The following is a 13,914-nucleotide window of genomic DNA, read 5'->3' as shown; positions in this document are numbered from 1 at the left end:
AGATCCAGAGTTATAAACAGTCTAAAGACCAATTGGCGACTTTGTATCACTTATTCGAGATCTTCTAAATCTTATTAGGCGTGCTAGATCGATCACTAACCTGGGAATAGAGTGCAATCATCAGGCATGACAGGACAAATCGCACAACCGATGCATCGAGTTAGAGTCCGGCATGGCCCACAGCATCGAGTTGTCGTCTCAAATCTCAATCCCAGTAAAAGCCCGAAGAGACCGTAATTATTACATTTCGGTTTTTTACCGATTGCGTCACAGGTTTTAATGGTTTTTGGTGGATACTTAGTAAATACAAATACACAATACCTACAGTGAAGTCCTATTTTTATGACGTGTTAATGGATTATCGATTAACTTTAACTTCCGTTAAATCTACCGAAATGTATCGCTTTAACGATTAACGAAGTTAACTTCTTAAGTAACGGATTAACGATTATCGAAGTTAACTATTTGATTAACGGTGTCCAGCTATGGATATAACCATGTATTGTGTAGCGAAGCTGATTTTTTTTAAACGACGCTAGTGTTTTGTTAATCACTTAAACAACGTTGGATATATTACTTTTCTATGAATATATTTTTTTTTAAATAGTTTTGTAGAATATCTTTCTAGGAATACACACTATTTACTGGATTTTGACACAAAGTTCTCCTTCTAGACAACCAACAAAAAACATGTCTGTGCTTCCCTACTATTAGTTAGATGTGACATTTTCATTTTTGATTATGTTATAACATAAATTAAATATTTAAATTACCTACCACAAACCAACTTAGCCCCAAACAAAGCAAAGCTTGTACTATGGGTAGTTTTTTAGAGAATAAAGGCCGCTGAGGGCAAATCTAAAAAGCTTTGGCTCTCTGATGAAAACTAAGGTATTGGATGTATGCGGTTTTGTAGTTGTCGTTTTTATTATGTAAATATATATTTAATCTATATATTATATATATATATATATATATATATATATATATATATATATATATATATATATATATATATATATATATATATATATATATATATATATATATTTATATTATTTTCTATTTGTATAGTTGTATATTATGTATTTATTCGTATATATTGCATGTTAGTGTAAGTTATAATTTATTATTACCTAGAATCCGTTTCCTGCGCCGTTTGTACTGTATGCCTACCATCTCCAATTCTCCCTCAATTGCTCAAAGGTTTACTGGAAGAGATCCCTTAAAGGGATAAGTTCGCCTTTGTACTTGTAATAAGCTCTTTTTCCTGTGTGTTGTATTATTTTCTGGTACAATAAAGTGTTTTACTACTACTACTACTATAAAGGGTCTAGCCGCAATTCTACCAGGATTGTAATCTTATAGGATCCTATTAGTACTAACTATAGTGAAACTGCCCCTGACACTTGGGGACAAGTTAAAAGTGTTAAACTTGTAAACCTTGTTTTTTTTTTAATGAGTAAATATCGAAACTTCAAAGAAATCCATTTATTACTTTAGCTACAAAAATATAAAAACGATTTCTTTAATTCTTTTTTTTAGCAAAACCAAGAGAATTCTTGGTAAATTGATATCTTATAACAAGACAAACAAGCGCACATAAGAAAGCTATAAGTTTCAGCCAGTCCTTGTTTTTTTTTTAATGAGTAAATATCGAAACTTCAAAGAAATCCCTTTATTACTTTAGCTACAAAAATATAAAAACGATTTTTTAAATTCTTTTTTTTAGAAAAACCAAGAGAATTCTGAGATTGGAATTTGGTAAATTGATATCTTATAACAAGACAAACAAGCGCACATAAGAAAGCTATAAGTTTCAGCCAGTTTCAGCCAGGGCAGTTTCACTCAATCAACACTATAGGATTGCGGCTTGAGGCTAGACACTTTGTAAAGATGTGTGCACGATCCTATAAATGACAAATAAAAGTACCGGGACAGAAAAAATATTAAAACAGGTTCAATTGTAACTCTTTATTTATTTCAAAAGCTTCTTATTTGGTACAAAGCGATAATGATGACAAGTTTAGTACTTACTTGCTATGTTGGAACATCATCGAAAAATTGTCACAATATGAATGTATAATTAAATATTATTATTTATAATTATTCACATTATGTATTCAAGCAAAATCAAATCGTTAGATTTCTAAACCTTTACCTACAGGTGCAAATATATAGATAAGAATCTGTATACATTTCTCAGGGCAGATAAACATCATCATCAACCAGTAAATCATTTATGTAAAGACTACTGTTAATATCATTTATACTGTTTTTTTTTTACTCGTACCTATGCAGTATATTTTTTTAAATAATTTCATTTATATTTTTCTTCTTTGAATTGTTTTTTTGTGTTCCAAGGGTTCCACAATTTTTGTGTAGCAGTTCAATCCTTTCAAATCTATAATTTTAGCGGTCGAGCGACAAGTTTTACCAATTCCTGCACTTACTTAGTGGATCCGAAAGTAATTCTTGCGTCAGTTTTTCCTCTCAGGTCAATCCTATTTTTTGATGATTTAATAAATTGGATAAGAGTTTTTTCGGTCATAAATGTCATAATTTAATGCTTGGACTCTGAACGAGCAGGATTCACCCACTCACGTTGAAACCAACCAAAATTGGAACTTTTATGATTAAAAATACAGTTTATGTCTATGGGGGCCGGATCAATCCAATTATTTCGGGATGCACATTTAAGGGTCAGTAATAGTGTGGTCGTATTCACGTCTATGTTATCTGTGTTTTGTTTTTGTTACCTCCTACTGTTTGTGTTTTTTTACCTATGCTATTAATGATACTTTAATGCGCTTTACTGTCAATTGCTTATTATTAAAATATTCGATAACTGCTTCATCTATTAAGCTATCTCATCTCCTATAGTTCTAGGGTTGCTAGCAGTCTGAGATAGCCTTAGTGTCAGGAGGAAAAGAAGCGAGTGTCTGTATTTGGATATTTCGCCTTGATTTCTCCAAAATCCGAGCTGAACATATTAAATTGTGGCCGTTAGTTGAGGTCGCCGTGAAACTTAGTATTAGATCGTGATGGTTTACATTTCACTATTATAGTATAATTCCGGCGCCATTTTTATCCAAAATCTCAGAATGACATTCTAAAGCGTTGCCCTTGTTTGGAATTGCCTTAAAATCGACCCAATAAATGACTTCCGAAGCTATTTGGGTTGCTACCTTACTGACTATTACTTCCTTTACTTTAAAGTTGCGTATATTATGATCCGTTAGATACTGTTCAAATGCTATTTTTGCTAATCGTTTGTACTTTGGATCGCTAGGATTTTGTTGCGTTTTGCCACCAGGCATACCACTGCTTGCAGACAACTTAGTAGGTAGCAGAAAGTGGTGGAATACATTTCACTACTATATTTTTATAGTTCCGCCATGCTTGATCCAAAATCTCAGAATGACATACTAAAGCGTTGCCCTTGGTTGGAATCGCCTGGAAATCGATCCGATAAATGACTCCCGAAACTTCTTGAGTTGTTACCTTACTGACTCTTAGTTCTTTCACTACAAAGTTGCGTATATTATGAGACGTTAGATACTTTTTAAATGATTCTTTTGCTAACCGTTTGTACTGTGCATCACTGGGATCTTGATTTTTTTCACCGCCTATTTTCATACTGCTTGCAGATAACTTACTTTTAGATTGTGACTTGCATCTCACTTCTATATTTTTATTGTTTAGCCATGGTTGATCCCAAATCTCAGAATGACATAATAGACCGACGCCTTTAGTTGGGATCGCCATGAAATCGATTCGATAAAGAACTCCTGAAACTTCTTGGGTTGTTACCTTGCTGACTCTTAATTCTTTCATTATAAAGTTGCGTATATTATGAGACGTTAGATACTTTTTAAATGATTCTTTTGCTAACCGTTTGTACTGTGCATCACTAGGATCTTGATTTTTTTCACCGCCTATTTTCATACTGCTTGCAGATAACTTACTTTTAGATTGTGACTTGCATCTCACTTCTATATTTTTATTGTTTAGCCATGGTTGATCCCAAATCTCAGAATGACATAATAGACCGACGCCTTTAGTTGGGATCGCCATGAAATCGATTCGATAAAGAACTCCTGAAACTTCTTGGGTTGTTACCTTGCTGACTCTTAATTCTTTCACTATAAACTTGCGTATATTATGAGACGTTAGATATTTTTTAAATGATTCTTTTGCTAATCGTTTGTATTGTGCATCACTGGGATCTTTATTTTTTTCACCGCCTATTTTCATACTACTTGCAGATAACTTACTTTTAGATTGTGACTTGCATCTCACTTCTATATTTTTATTGTTTAGCCATGGTTGATCCCAAATCTCAGAATGACATAGTAGACCGACGCCTTTAGTTGGGATCGCCATGAAATCGATTCGATAAAGAACTCCTGAAACTTCTTGGGTTGTTACCTTGCTGACTCTTAATTCTTTCACTATAAAGTTGCGTATATTATGAGACGTTACATACTTTTTAAATGATACTTTTGCTAATCGTTTGTACTGTGCATCACTGGGATCTTGATTTTTTTCACCGCCTATTTTCATACTGCTTGCAGATAACTTAGTATTAGATGGTGACATACATGTCACGTCTATATTTTTATTATTTAGCCATGGTTGATCCAAAATGTCAGAATGACATAGTGCACCGACGCCTTTGGTTGGGATCGCCATGAAATCGATTCGATAAAGAACTCCCGAAACTACTTGGGTTGTTACTTTAGTGACCCTAATTTCTTTCACTATAAAGTTGCCTATATATCTATTAGTCATTTTATACTTTTTGAATGATTCTTCTGCCAATCGTTTGTACTCTGGATCACTGGGATCTTGTTCCGTTTGGCCACCGGGCATACCACTACTTGCAGATAACAGATCGGCGCGTGCTTTCATACTGCTTGCAGATAGCTTAGTATTAGATGGTGACATACATGTCACGTCTATATTTTTATTGTTTAACCATGGTTGATCCAAAATCTCAGAATGACATAGTAGACCGACGCCTTTGGTTGGGATCGCCATGAAATCGATTCGAAAAATGACTCCTGAAACTACTTGGGTTGTTGCTTTAGTGACCCTAAGTTCTTTTACTATAAATTTGAGTTTATTAGACGTTTTATACTTTTTGAATGATTCTTCTGCTAATCGTTCAAACTCTGGATCACTGGGATTTTGATCCATTTCACCACCATCCAAAGCACTATCGCTGCTCGCAGATAACTTAGTAGCAGAAAGTGGTGGTGTACATTTCACTACTATATTTTTATAGTTCCTCCATGGTTGATCCAAAACCTCAGAATGACATTCTAAAGCGTTACCCTTGGTTGGAATTGCTTTGAAATCGAGCCGATAAATAACTCCTGAAACGACTTGTGTTGTTACCTTACTGACTCTTAATTCTTTCACTTTAAAGTTACGTATATTATGAGACGTTAGATATTTTTTAAATGATTCTTTTGCTAATCGATTGTACTTTGAATCACTAGGATTTTGTTGGTTTTGGCCACCGGGCATACCACTATTTGCAGATAACAGATTGGCGCCTACTTTCATACTGCTTGCAGATAATTTAGTATTAGATGGTGACATACATGTCACGTCTATATTTTTATTGTTAAGCCATGGTTGATCCAAAATCTCAGAATGACATAGTGCACCGATGCCTTTGGTTGGGATCGCCATGAAATCGATTCGATAAAGAACTCCCGAAACTACTTGGGTTGTTACTTTAGTGACCCTTATTTCTTTCACTATAAAGTTGCCTATATATCTATTAGTCATTTTATACTTTTTGAATGATTCTTCTGCCAATCGTTTGTACTCTGGATCACTGGGATCTTGTTCCGTTTGGCCACCGGGCATACCACTACTTGCAGATAACAGATCGGCACCTGCTTTCATACTGCTTGCAGATAACTTAGTATTAGATGGTGACATACATGTCACGTCTATATTTTTATTGTTTAGCCATGGTTGATCCAAAATCTCAGAATGACATAGTAGACCGACGCCTTTGGTTGGGATCGCCATGAAATCGATTCGAAAAATGATTCCTGAAACTACTTGGGATGTTGCTTTAGTGACCCTAAGTTCTTTTACTATAAATTTGAGTTTATTAGACGTTTTATACTTTTTGAATGATTCTTCTGCTAATCGTTTAAACTCTGGATCACTGGGATTTTGCTCCATTTCGCCACCATCCAAAGCACTATCGCTGCTCGCAGATAACTTAGTAGCAGAAAGTGTTGGTATACATTTCACTACTATATTTTTGTACTTGCGCCATGGTTGATCCAAAATCTCAGAATGACATACTAAAGCGTTGCCCTTGGTTGGAATTGCCTTGAAATCGACTTGATAAAGGACTCCCGAAACTTCTTGGGTTGTTACCTGACTGACTCTTAGTTCTTTCACTATAAAGTTGCGTATATTATGAGACGTAACATACTTTTTAAATGATTCTTTTGCTAATCGTTTGTACTTTGGATCACTAGGATTTTGTTTCGTTTTGCCATCGAGCATACCACTGCTTGCAGATAACTTAATAGCAGAACGTGGTGGTATACATTTCACTTCTATATTTTTGTAGTGTCGCCATGGTTGGTCAAAAATCTCAGAATTACATTCTAAAGGGTTGCCCTTGGTTGGAATCGCCTTGAAGTTGATCCGATAGATGACTCCCGAAACTACTTGGGTTGTTACCCGAGTGACTCTTAGTTCTTTCACTTTAAATTTGCGTATATTACGAGATGTTAGATACTTTTCAAATGATTCTTTGGCTAATTGTTTATATTCTGGATTACTGGGATTTTCACTTATTTCGCCACCTGGTATATCCAAACAGTTAACCTTTATATCTCGAGAATTTTGTCCAGGCGGTTCAAAAATCTCTGAATGGCATTGTAACGAGTGTCCTATCTTTATAACTGCCTTGAAATCGAGTCTAGTAATTAATCCCGCAACAACTTGAGTGGTCACTTTGGTCACTACAAAATAATCAGCCGACAAAGGTCGATGATGGTGTTTCTGTGTATACCTTTTGAAAGATTCTTCCGCTAAGTGTAGGTACTTACTACTACTAGGATTTTGAAGTTGTTCGCCACCTGTTTTAATTTTATTCGACGGGGCAACAATCGCGGCGGTCTCATCTTCATCTTGAGATTGTCCCTGTTTTGGAAGTTGTGTCTCATCTAGACTTTCTTCTTTTGGTGGTTCCGAGTCGGTAAGTTGTGTTTCGTCTGGATTTTCTGCCTGTGGTGATTGCGATTCAGGAAGTTGCGTGTCCTCTGGGGTTTCTCCTTTATTGATATCGCAATCTATGTCGGTAACTTTAGTCGCCTCTATAGTTTCCCATGGTGTTTCTACAACTACACCTTTACATTTGAACCGAACATTTTTAATAGTCATGACATCAATAGTTAGGACAGTCATAATTTTGGAATTAATCTTTACTTTTGCTTTTGATACAGATATTGTTTTTACATCTTCTTTTTTAAAAGGTTTTTTGCCAGGCTGGTTGAAAAAACTACCTATAGCGAAGTTTGCTAATTTTTTGTACTTCGGATTTTTAGGGTCCCGGTCCTGACCAGGTCGAGAATTAACTGTGGAACTTAGTAGTTTATTAGTAAAAAATGAGTCGCATTTAAAAGTTACAAATTTTAGTTTTTCCGAATTTTTCTCATATACTGTACAATTGCACAGTGATGATTTTCCATTAACCAGGACAACTTTTAATTGTATTCTAGTGGTGAGCCCTTCAACCACCTGTGTTGTAACTTTATTAACTGTTACATTTTTAGTATTTTTTAGTTGTAAGTAGGAGTGTACAAGCTCTGCGGCCATCTTTTGATATTTAGGGTCCTTTGGATTTTGTACCTGCTGCCCTCCAGGTGAAACGTCCGCTGCATGTCCATAGTAGATCTGAAAAATCGTAATAGTTGAAATTATTCTAAAAGTTCACCTGAGTATTTTTTAAGCAAAAAAAAACGCCCCTTTGGTAGTTCTGGTGAAAGGTACTTGCGAATGTTGTATTATGCAGAAATGTGTATTTTTTAAAACTGCTTTTAATGTAAATAGGGCGGCTAAAACGAAATACCTTCAGTTAGAGCGCTCTCAAAGAGGAATAATTAAGGTTATGTACTTCAAAAAACGTACTTTCTCCACAAAAAAATTGTATGATCTATCTAAACTCCTTACTGTTAGACAACTTTATATTAAAAACACGGTTTTGAAAGTACATAAGTCTTTGCCATATGATCCTAGTATACAAAACAAAAGAAAAAGAAAAAATGTTATAACAATCTCGAAACCTGGAACACAATTTGCAAGAAAACAATACTCTAAACTGTCTAGTCACCTTTATAATGTTGTTAACAGGCACTTAAATATATACGAAAATAATTACCATCACTGCAAAAAAGAAATTCCTAAATGGCTACAAGAAAAAACCTATAATGAGACTGAACAACTCTTAAATCTTTGATCCATACACACACACACACACACACACACACACACACACACACACACACACACACACACACACACACACACACACACACACACACACACACTCACACACACCGCGTGCGAAGATACGCACACTTGTATATGGTATTACACCTTTTACTGTAATCTAAATCTGACATCTTCTGTATTCTCCTATTCTGTACTTCTGTAGGTAAGGATTCTAAATATATATGTGTACCTTAGATATATATTAAATACATGCTGTACTACTTTCGAAATCAGGCGTTGGATGAGCGGGTCGTCTCAACACAGGCGCTGTAAGCCTAAAGAGAAGTCCCAGCAAATTGTATTAAGCATATGTTATTATTTAAATAAAGATATTTTTCATTTTTTCATTTTTTTTTTTTTCAAATATAAATATGATTATTTGATGAAAATACAAATATACGTACGTACCTCTATACCTTTAAGGTTTGAGGAATTTCTCAATTCCTCATGAATCCGATATCCAATTATAAGAAACAGATATTGATAAAATGTGTTTTGAAAACTCAATATGCTTAACAAACATAACAATAATAAAAATAAAGGATAAAAATAATAACAAATCTCTTAACATGAGCTATGTGTCGTTGAGGAGTTCAGTTCTGATCATCATCAGAAGTTCCACTTCATCAAATGTTCTGAACGTTAATGCTTGCTGTTCTGATAAAAATACTAAACTCACTATAAGTGTGCCATTGAGATTTGACGAATTCCCATCTGATCATCATCAGCAGTTCTATTGCACCAAATGTCACTGTTCAGAACGTGAATGCTTGCTGTTCTTATAAAAATACTAAACTCACTATGTGTCGTTCGGATTTGAGGACTTCCGATCTGATCATCATCATCAGCAGTTCCACTGCACCAAATGTCACTGTTCAGAACGTATCTCTAGAAAGTTCTCATAAAAATACCAAAGTCATTATAAGTGTGCCGTTCAGATTTGAAGAGTTCCGTTCTGGTCATCATCAGCAGGTCCACCTTCCTTGAGATTTGGGGCGACGGTTAAAAATAGGTCACATTATGAAATAAAACTATGGAAACGGATTAAATCGCGTATAATGAATTTAAAATACATCCCGACGTTTCGAACTCTTTACAGCGTTCGTGGTCAACGGGTGACTGAGGAATTTTTTTTTTACAATGTGCAAAAGCTACCCACATATTAGAAATATTAACGAACCACGACCACAAATAATGCGATCGATATGCGATTTAATCCGTTTCCATAGTTTTATTTCATGAGTAACTATCGCGGTAACCGAAGACAATATTAGGTCACATTAGTTAAAGACGATTTGGAGGTGTGAAGTCGTATTGTATAGGAATAAAATACTTACGAATATTATTAGGGGCCTGACTTTAAGAGTGTAAGCCATAGTTAGGGTAAATCTAAAAATATTATATACTATAAATGTAACTAATATTTTTAGATGTAGGGAAGAAATCAAATTATTTTATGAAATATTTTTTTTATTTGTTTTTTAAGCAGTAACACCACTATATATAAATTATAATATAAACTGAAATAGATACAATGCACTAAAGAAAAAAACGATCAAGCCCACTGGTAGCGTAGGTAACTTGATCGCTTTTTCTTTAGTGTATGGTATCTATTTCAGTTTATATTATAATTTATATATAGTGGTGTTACTACTTAAAAAACAAATTAAAAAAATATTTCATAAAATAAATTTTTTTTTTTTTATACTACGTCGGTGGCAAACAAGTATACGGCCCGCCTGATGTAAAGCGGTCACCGTAACCTATGGACGCCTGCAACTCAAACAGTGTCACATGCGCGTTGCCACCCCATTAGAAACTTGTACATTCCCTTTTGCTGTGTTAAGTACACAGCAAAAAGGAGTGTACAAGTTCCAAGGAGGGTTCGGGTTGCCGACGACTCAAAGGACAATAAACGGAACAAGTTAATTCCGTAAGTCCTCCCGTCATCAGCACACCGCACCCTCGTTGAGCTCTGGCAACCTTACTCACCGACAGGAACACAACACTATGAGTAGGGTCTAGTGCTATTTGGCTGATTTGATTTGTTCCCTACATCTAAAAATATTAGTTACATTTATATGTGGGTACAACAGAGCATGGCCCTTCAAAGAGCAATGTAATTTTTAACCGCCGCCCCAAATCTCAAGGAAGGTAGTTCTCAATTCGTCTGTATTTTTTTATGTTTGTTCCACGATATCTCCGTCGTTACTGGACCGATTTTGAATTTCTTTTATTGATTGTATAATATACATACAGATTGGTCCCATTTTTATCAGAAGCCAGTTCTGGTGATGGGATCCTGGAGAAATCGAGGGAACTCCTCAAATCTTAAAGACATACATATAGTGATTTTTATAAGAACAGCATGCATTTACGTACGGAACTGTGACATTTGGTGCAGTGGAACTGCTGATGATGGTCAGAACAGAACTCCTCAAATCTAAACGGCACACCTATAGTTGACTTTGGTATTTTTATAAGAAAAGCATGCAGAACAGTGACATTTGGTGCAGTAGAACTGCTGATGAAAATCATAAACTCCTTATAATGACTTTGGTATTTTTATAAGAACAGTGACATTTGGGCAATGGAACTTCTGATGATGACTAGAACGGAACTCCTCAAATCTGAACTGAACGACACACTTATAGTGACTTTGGTATTTTTATAAGAACAGCATGCATTTATGTTCAGAACAATGACATTTATGTGTTAGGAGATTTGTTCGCTTTGTTATGTTTGTTAAGCATATTGAGTTTTCAAGTCAAATTTTGTCAAGCTCCATTTCTTATTACCGGATATGGGATTCATGAGGAATTGAGGAAACTTTTCAAACATTAACGGTATACTTACATTCATTTGTGTCTCCAATGTATCCATCAAATAATCCAAGATTTCCATTAAAAGCAGTTTTAATAAATACTTACACATTTCTACAGAATCCAACATTCACAAGTACCTTTCACTAGAACCTCAAAAGCAGCGGTTTTATTTTCGTAAAAATTATTTATTTAGGTAACATTGTTTAATATGGCAGGCCTCCGAATATGGTGATATTTCTATCGCGTGTATATTGCCGCGATGGCTTTCTTTTTAAACCTGACTTGGACTCTATGGCTTTTTGGGCCGTAAGAGCAAACGGACTGTGTGTGGGGAAGGTAGCCGGGGGAAAGTCCAGGACCCTTCCGCCGCACTCTAGATGTATTTGCTAAGCTGGAATACTCCTAAAGCGTTAATGATCCCCAACGTAGATCAGTTGAGCGGTCTTAACTAGATCTGTGTGTGTAGAGGGAAAGCGGAGTTTTATTACTGGTTCTCTATTTAGCCCAGCTGAGGAGACTCCAGCAAGAGACTCAGCTAGGCCCGACCGCTGTCGGAGTGAAGCCATCCGGTACACGGCGGTACCGGGTCGATAGGGGACTGAATGTGTCAATGTGGTCGCGTGGTGGGCGTCCCCGCCGGCGGGCAAGCCTTTGTGTACCTACGCGTTGTATCCGCGGCGGACGTCGCACGCTCAGCGGCCCTTCTTTCGAAGTCCGCTGAGATTTCGTCGTCCGGATCCGTGATTGTGTGTCAATGTAAAAGTATTTAAAGTATGTACGCAATACTCGAAGCGTTCTGTTTCCTTCTTCAAAACTCAATCAATCGTAACGAAATTTGAGAATCTGAATAACAATGAAATTATCTGTGTCGGACCGTTTAGTTTTTTTGGCTGATTGTTACCAATTTTGAATACCACACATTTTTTTGCGCCGTAATCAATAAGGCCGTTTATAGAAAATTTTGATGGGCGCTAGCGTCTTTAAAAACAAGAATATCAAAAAATTCAAAACGGTCTGACACAGATAAAAATAATGTTATCTGTGTTGAAAAAATCAGTGCTCTATCTTAAAAAATAGGAAATAGTCGAGAGCGATTGTACGGAGAATTGACCCCTCCTGTATCGTCTGAACCATCAGATACCATTGCACCACTGAATGCATTTCAGCAGCGTTAGCATTCGTTGTAATTGTATCATTGATCACCATAATGTTTGTAACGTTCTTACAAGTACATATGTTCATCAGCGTAGATACGAGTAGGTACACAAGTAGTACGAGTATACAAGAAAAATTTTTTCTACGAAAATTGAACTCAACCAGATAAATAAATGTTTACTACAAAAATCTATTTCTCTCAAACGCCGGTAAATATCACAAACACACCATAGACTCCCTCGTAAGGCCCACCATAGTTAGATTTCCCATTTTGAATTCGAACCTTGGAATGCAGAAACATTTTATTTGGTTCATAAAAGATTCAAATTAGTTTGCAACAACTATGTACATTGTACATGTACAGTCCCTGGCATAAATAAGTGATGGTTTCTGTACCTTGTCACGTTAACATCTTGTTTGAAATGTCATACAAAGTTATCAAATGATTAAAAGCGACCAGGTACATAAATCATCACTTATTTATGCCGGTGTCTGTACGTGATCATTTCTTTTTTTTTTTGCCAATTAAAAATGTTTGATTGTTTTAGGGAATTTTAGGTCAATTGTACTCAGAATCACGAGTACTTTCAATCTCTCACTGGGAGACAAAAAGTGTCCCAGAATTTCCATACATTTTTGGTACTTTCCTCTTTTGTTACCCCATACAACATGTACGGAAAATGGTAACAAAATAAGAAAAAATTGTATGGGACAATTTTTTTAACTACTAGGACTGAAAAAGCTAGTAATTCTGAGTAGAAATAGCATATTTTTTTTTCAAAAATATCAGACTTCATAAAAGTGGCAAAAAATAAAAGAAATGCTCACCAATGTACAGTATTGTACAATCAGCTGCAGAGAAAAGTAGACTCCCTTGCATACAAATTTGTACTTACGAAGTAGTCGTTAGTAGGAATGTGAAACCTACTTACAAAGTACGCCGACACTGACTTTTTTTACACTTGTCCCCGGGTCCCGTAGGATATAAATATATACACACTTTACTTACCCATCCTGTATTGAGCAGAAATATTAATAATATATCTAAACGCATATTATTACAGCTCACTATATTGTGGTTAATGGTTGTCTGCAATCGAACATAACACTTTATATCGATTTCCGTAAATGAAAATTGAAAATTATTTTCCAATCAAGTAATTTTCACCGGTCTCTAGCTTCAATTTTCTACACTATTCAAATTAAGGATGTTACCAAGCCTTCGATCAGCTTATTTATTTTGCCAATTTCTCATTAATTCCATACAAGTTGATATACCTACACAAAGCGCTACTTATTTCACATTATACGACCCGATACCGGATGTAGGAAGGATGTCAAAACAAATGACAAAGGCGACGCCTTTATTATAATCGACATCGGATCGGATAATATG

The 13,914-nt window shown here is 35.5% G+C and overlaps 1 protein-coding gene across 1 annotated transcript; it reads right to left on the bottom strand.

Moving 5' to 3' along the window:
* Positions 1-1,955: 1,955 nt before the first annotated feature.
* LOC125232838 lies at positions 1,956-13,607 on the bottom strand. Its single transcript, XM_048138630.1, has 2 exons — positions 13,528-13,607; positions 1,956-7,941 (listed from the first exon to the last, which is right to left on the bottom strand). Exons 1-2 carry the CDS (start codon positions 13,570-13,572, stop codon positions 3,340-3,342), a joined length of 4,647 nt encoding a protein of 1,548 aa, XP_047994587.1. The 5' UTR covers positions 13,573-13,607; the 3' UTR covers positions 1,956-3,339.
* Between the last annotated feature and the right edge of the window lie 307 nt (positions 13,608-13,914).

Source organism: Leguminivora glycinivorella, chromosome 13 (genome assembly GCF_023078275.1).
Source record: "Leguminivora glycinivorella isolate SPB_JAAS2020 chromosome 13, LegGlyc_1.1, whole genome shotgun sequence".
In the NCBI taxonomy this organism is placed as follows: domain Eukaryota; kingdom Metazoa; phylum Arthropoda; class Insecta; order Lepidoptera; family Tortricidae; genus Leguminivora; species Leguminivora glycinivorella.
The sequence above is the reverse complement of the archived record's forward strand: the minus strand, read 5'-3'. Positions and strand labels throughout refer to the sequence as shown.

Bases quoted from the DNA above. Each gene is read 5' to 3' on its own strand.
- LOC125232838 (XM_048138630.1), bottom strand. From the start codon at position 13,572: ATGCGTTTAGATATATTATTAATATTTCTGCTCAATACAGGATGG. The intron at 7,942-13,527 runs GTAAGTAAAGTG...ACGATTTTTCAG, and splicing joins TTCTGCTCAATACAGGATGG to ATCTACTATGGACATGCAGC.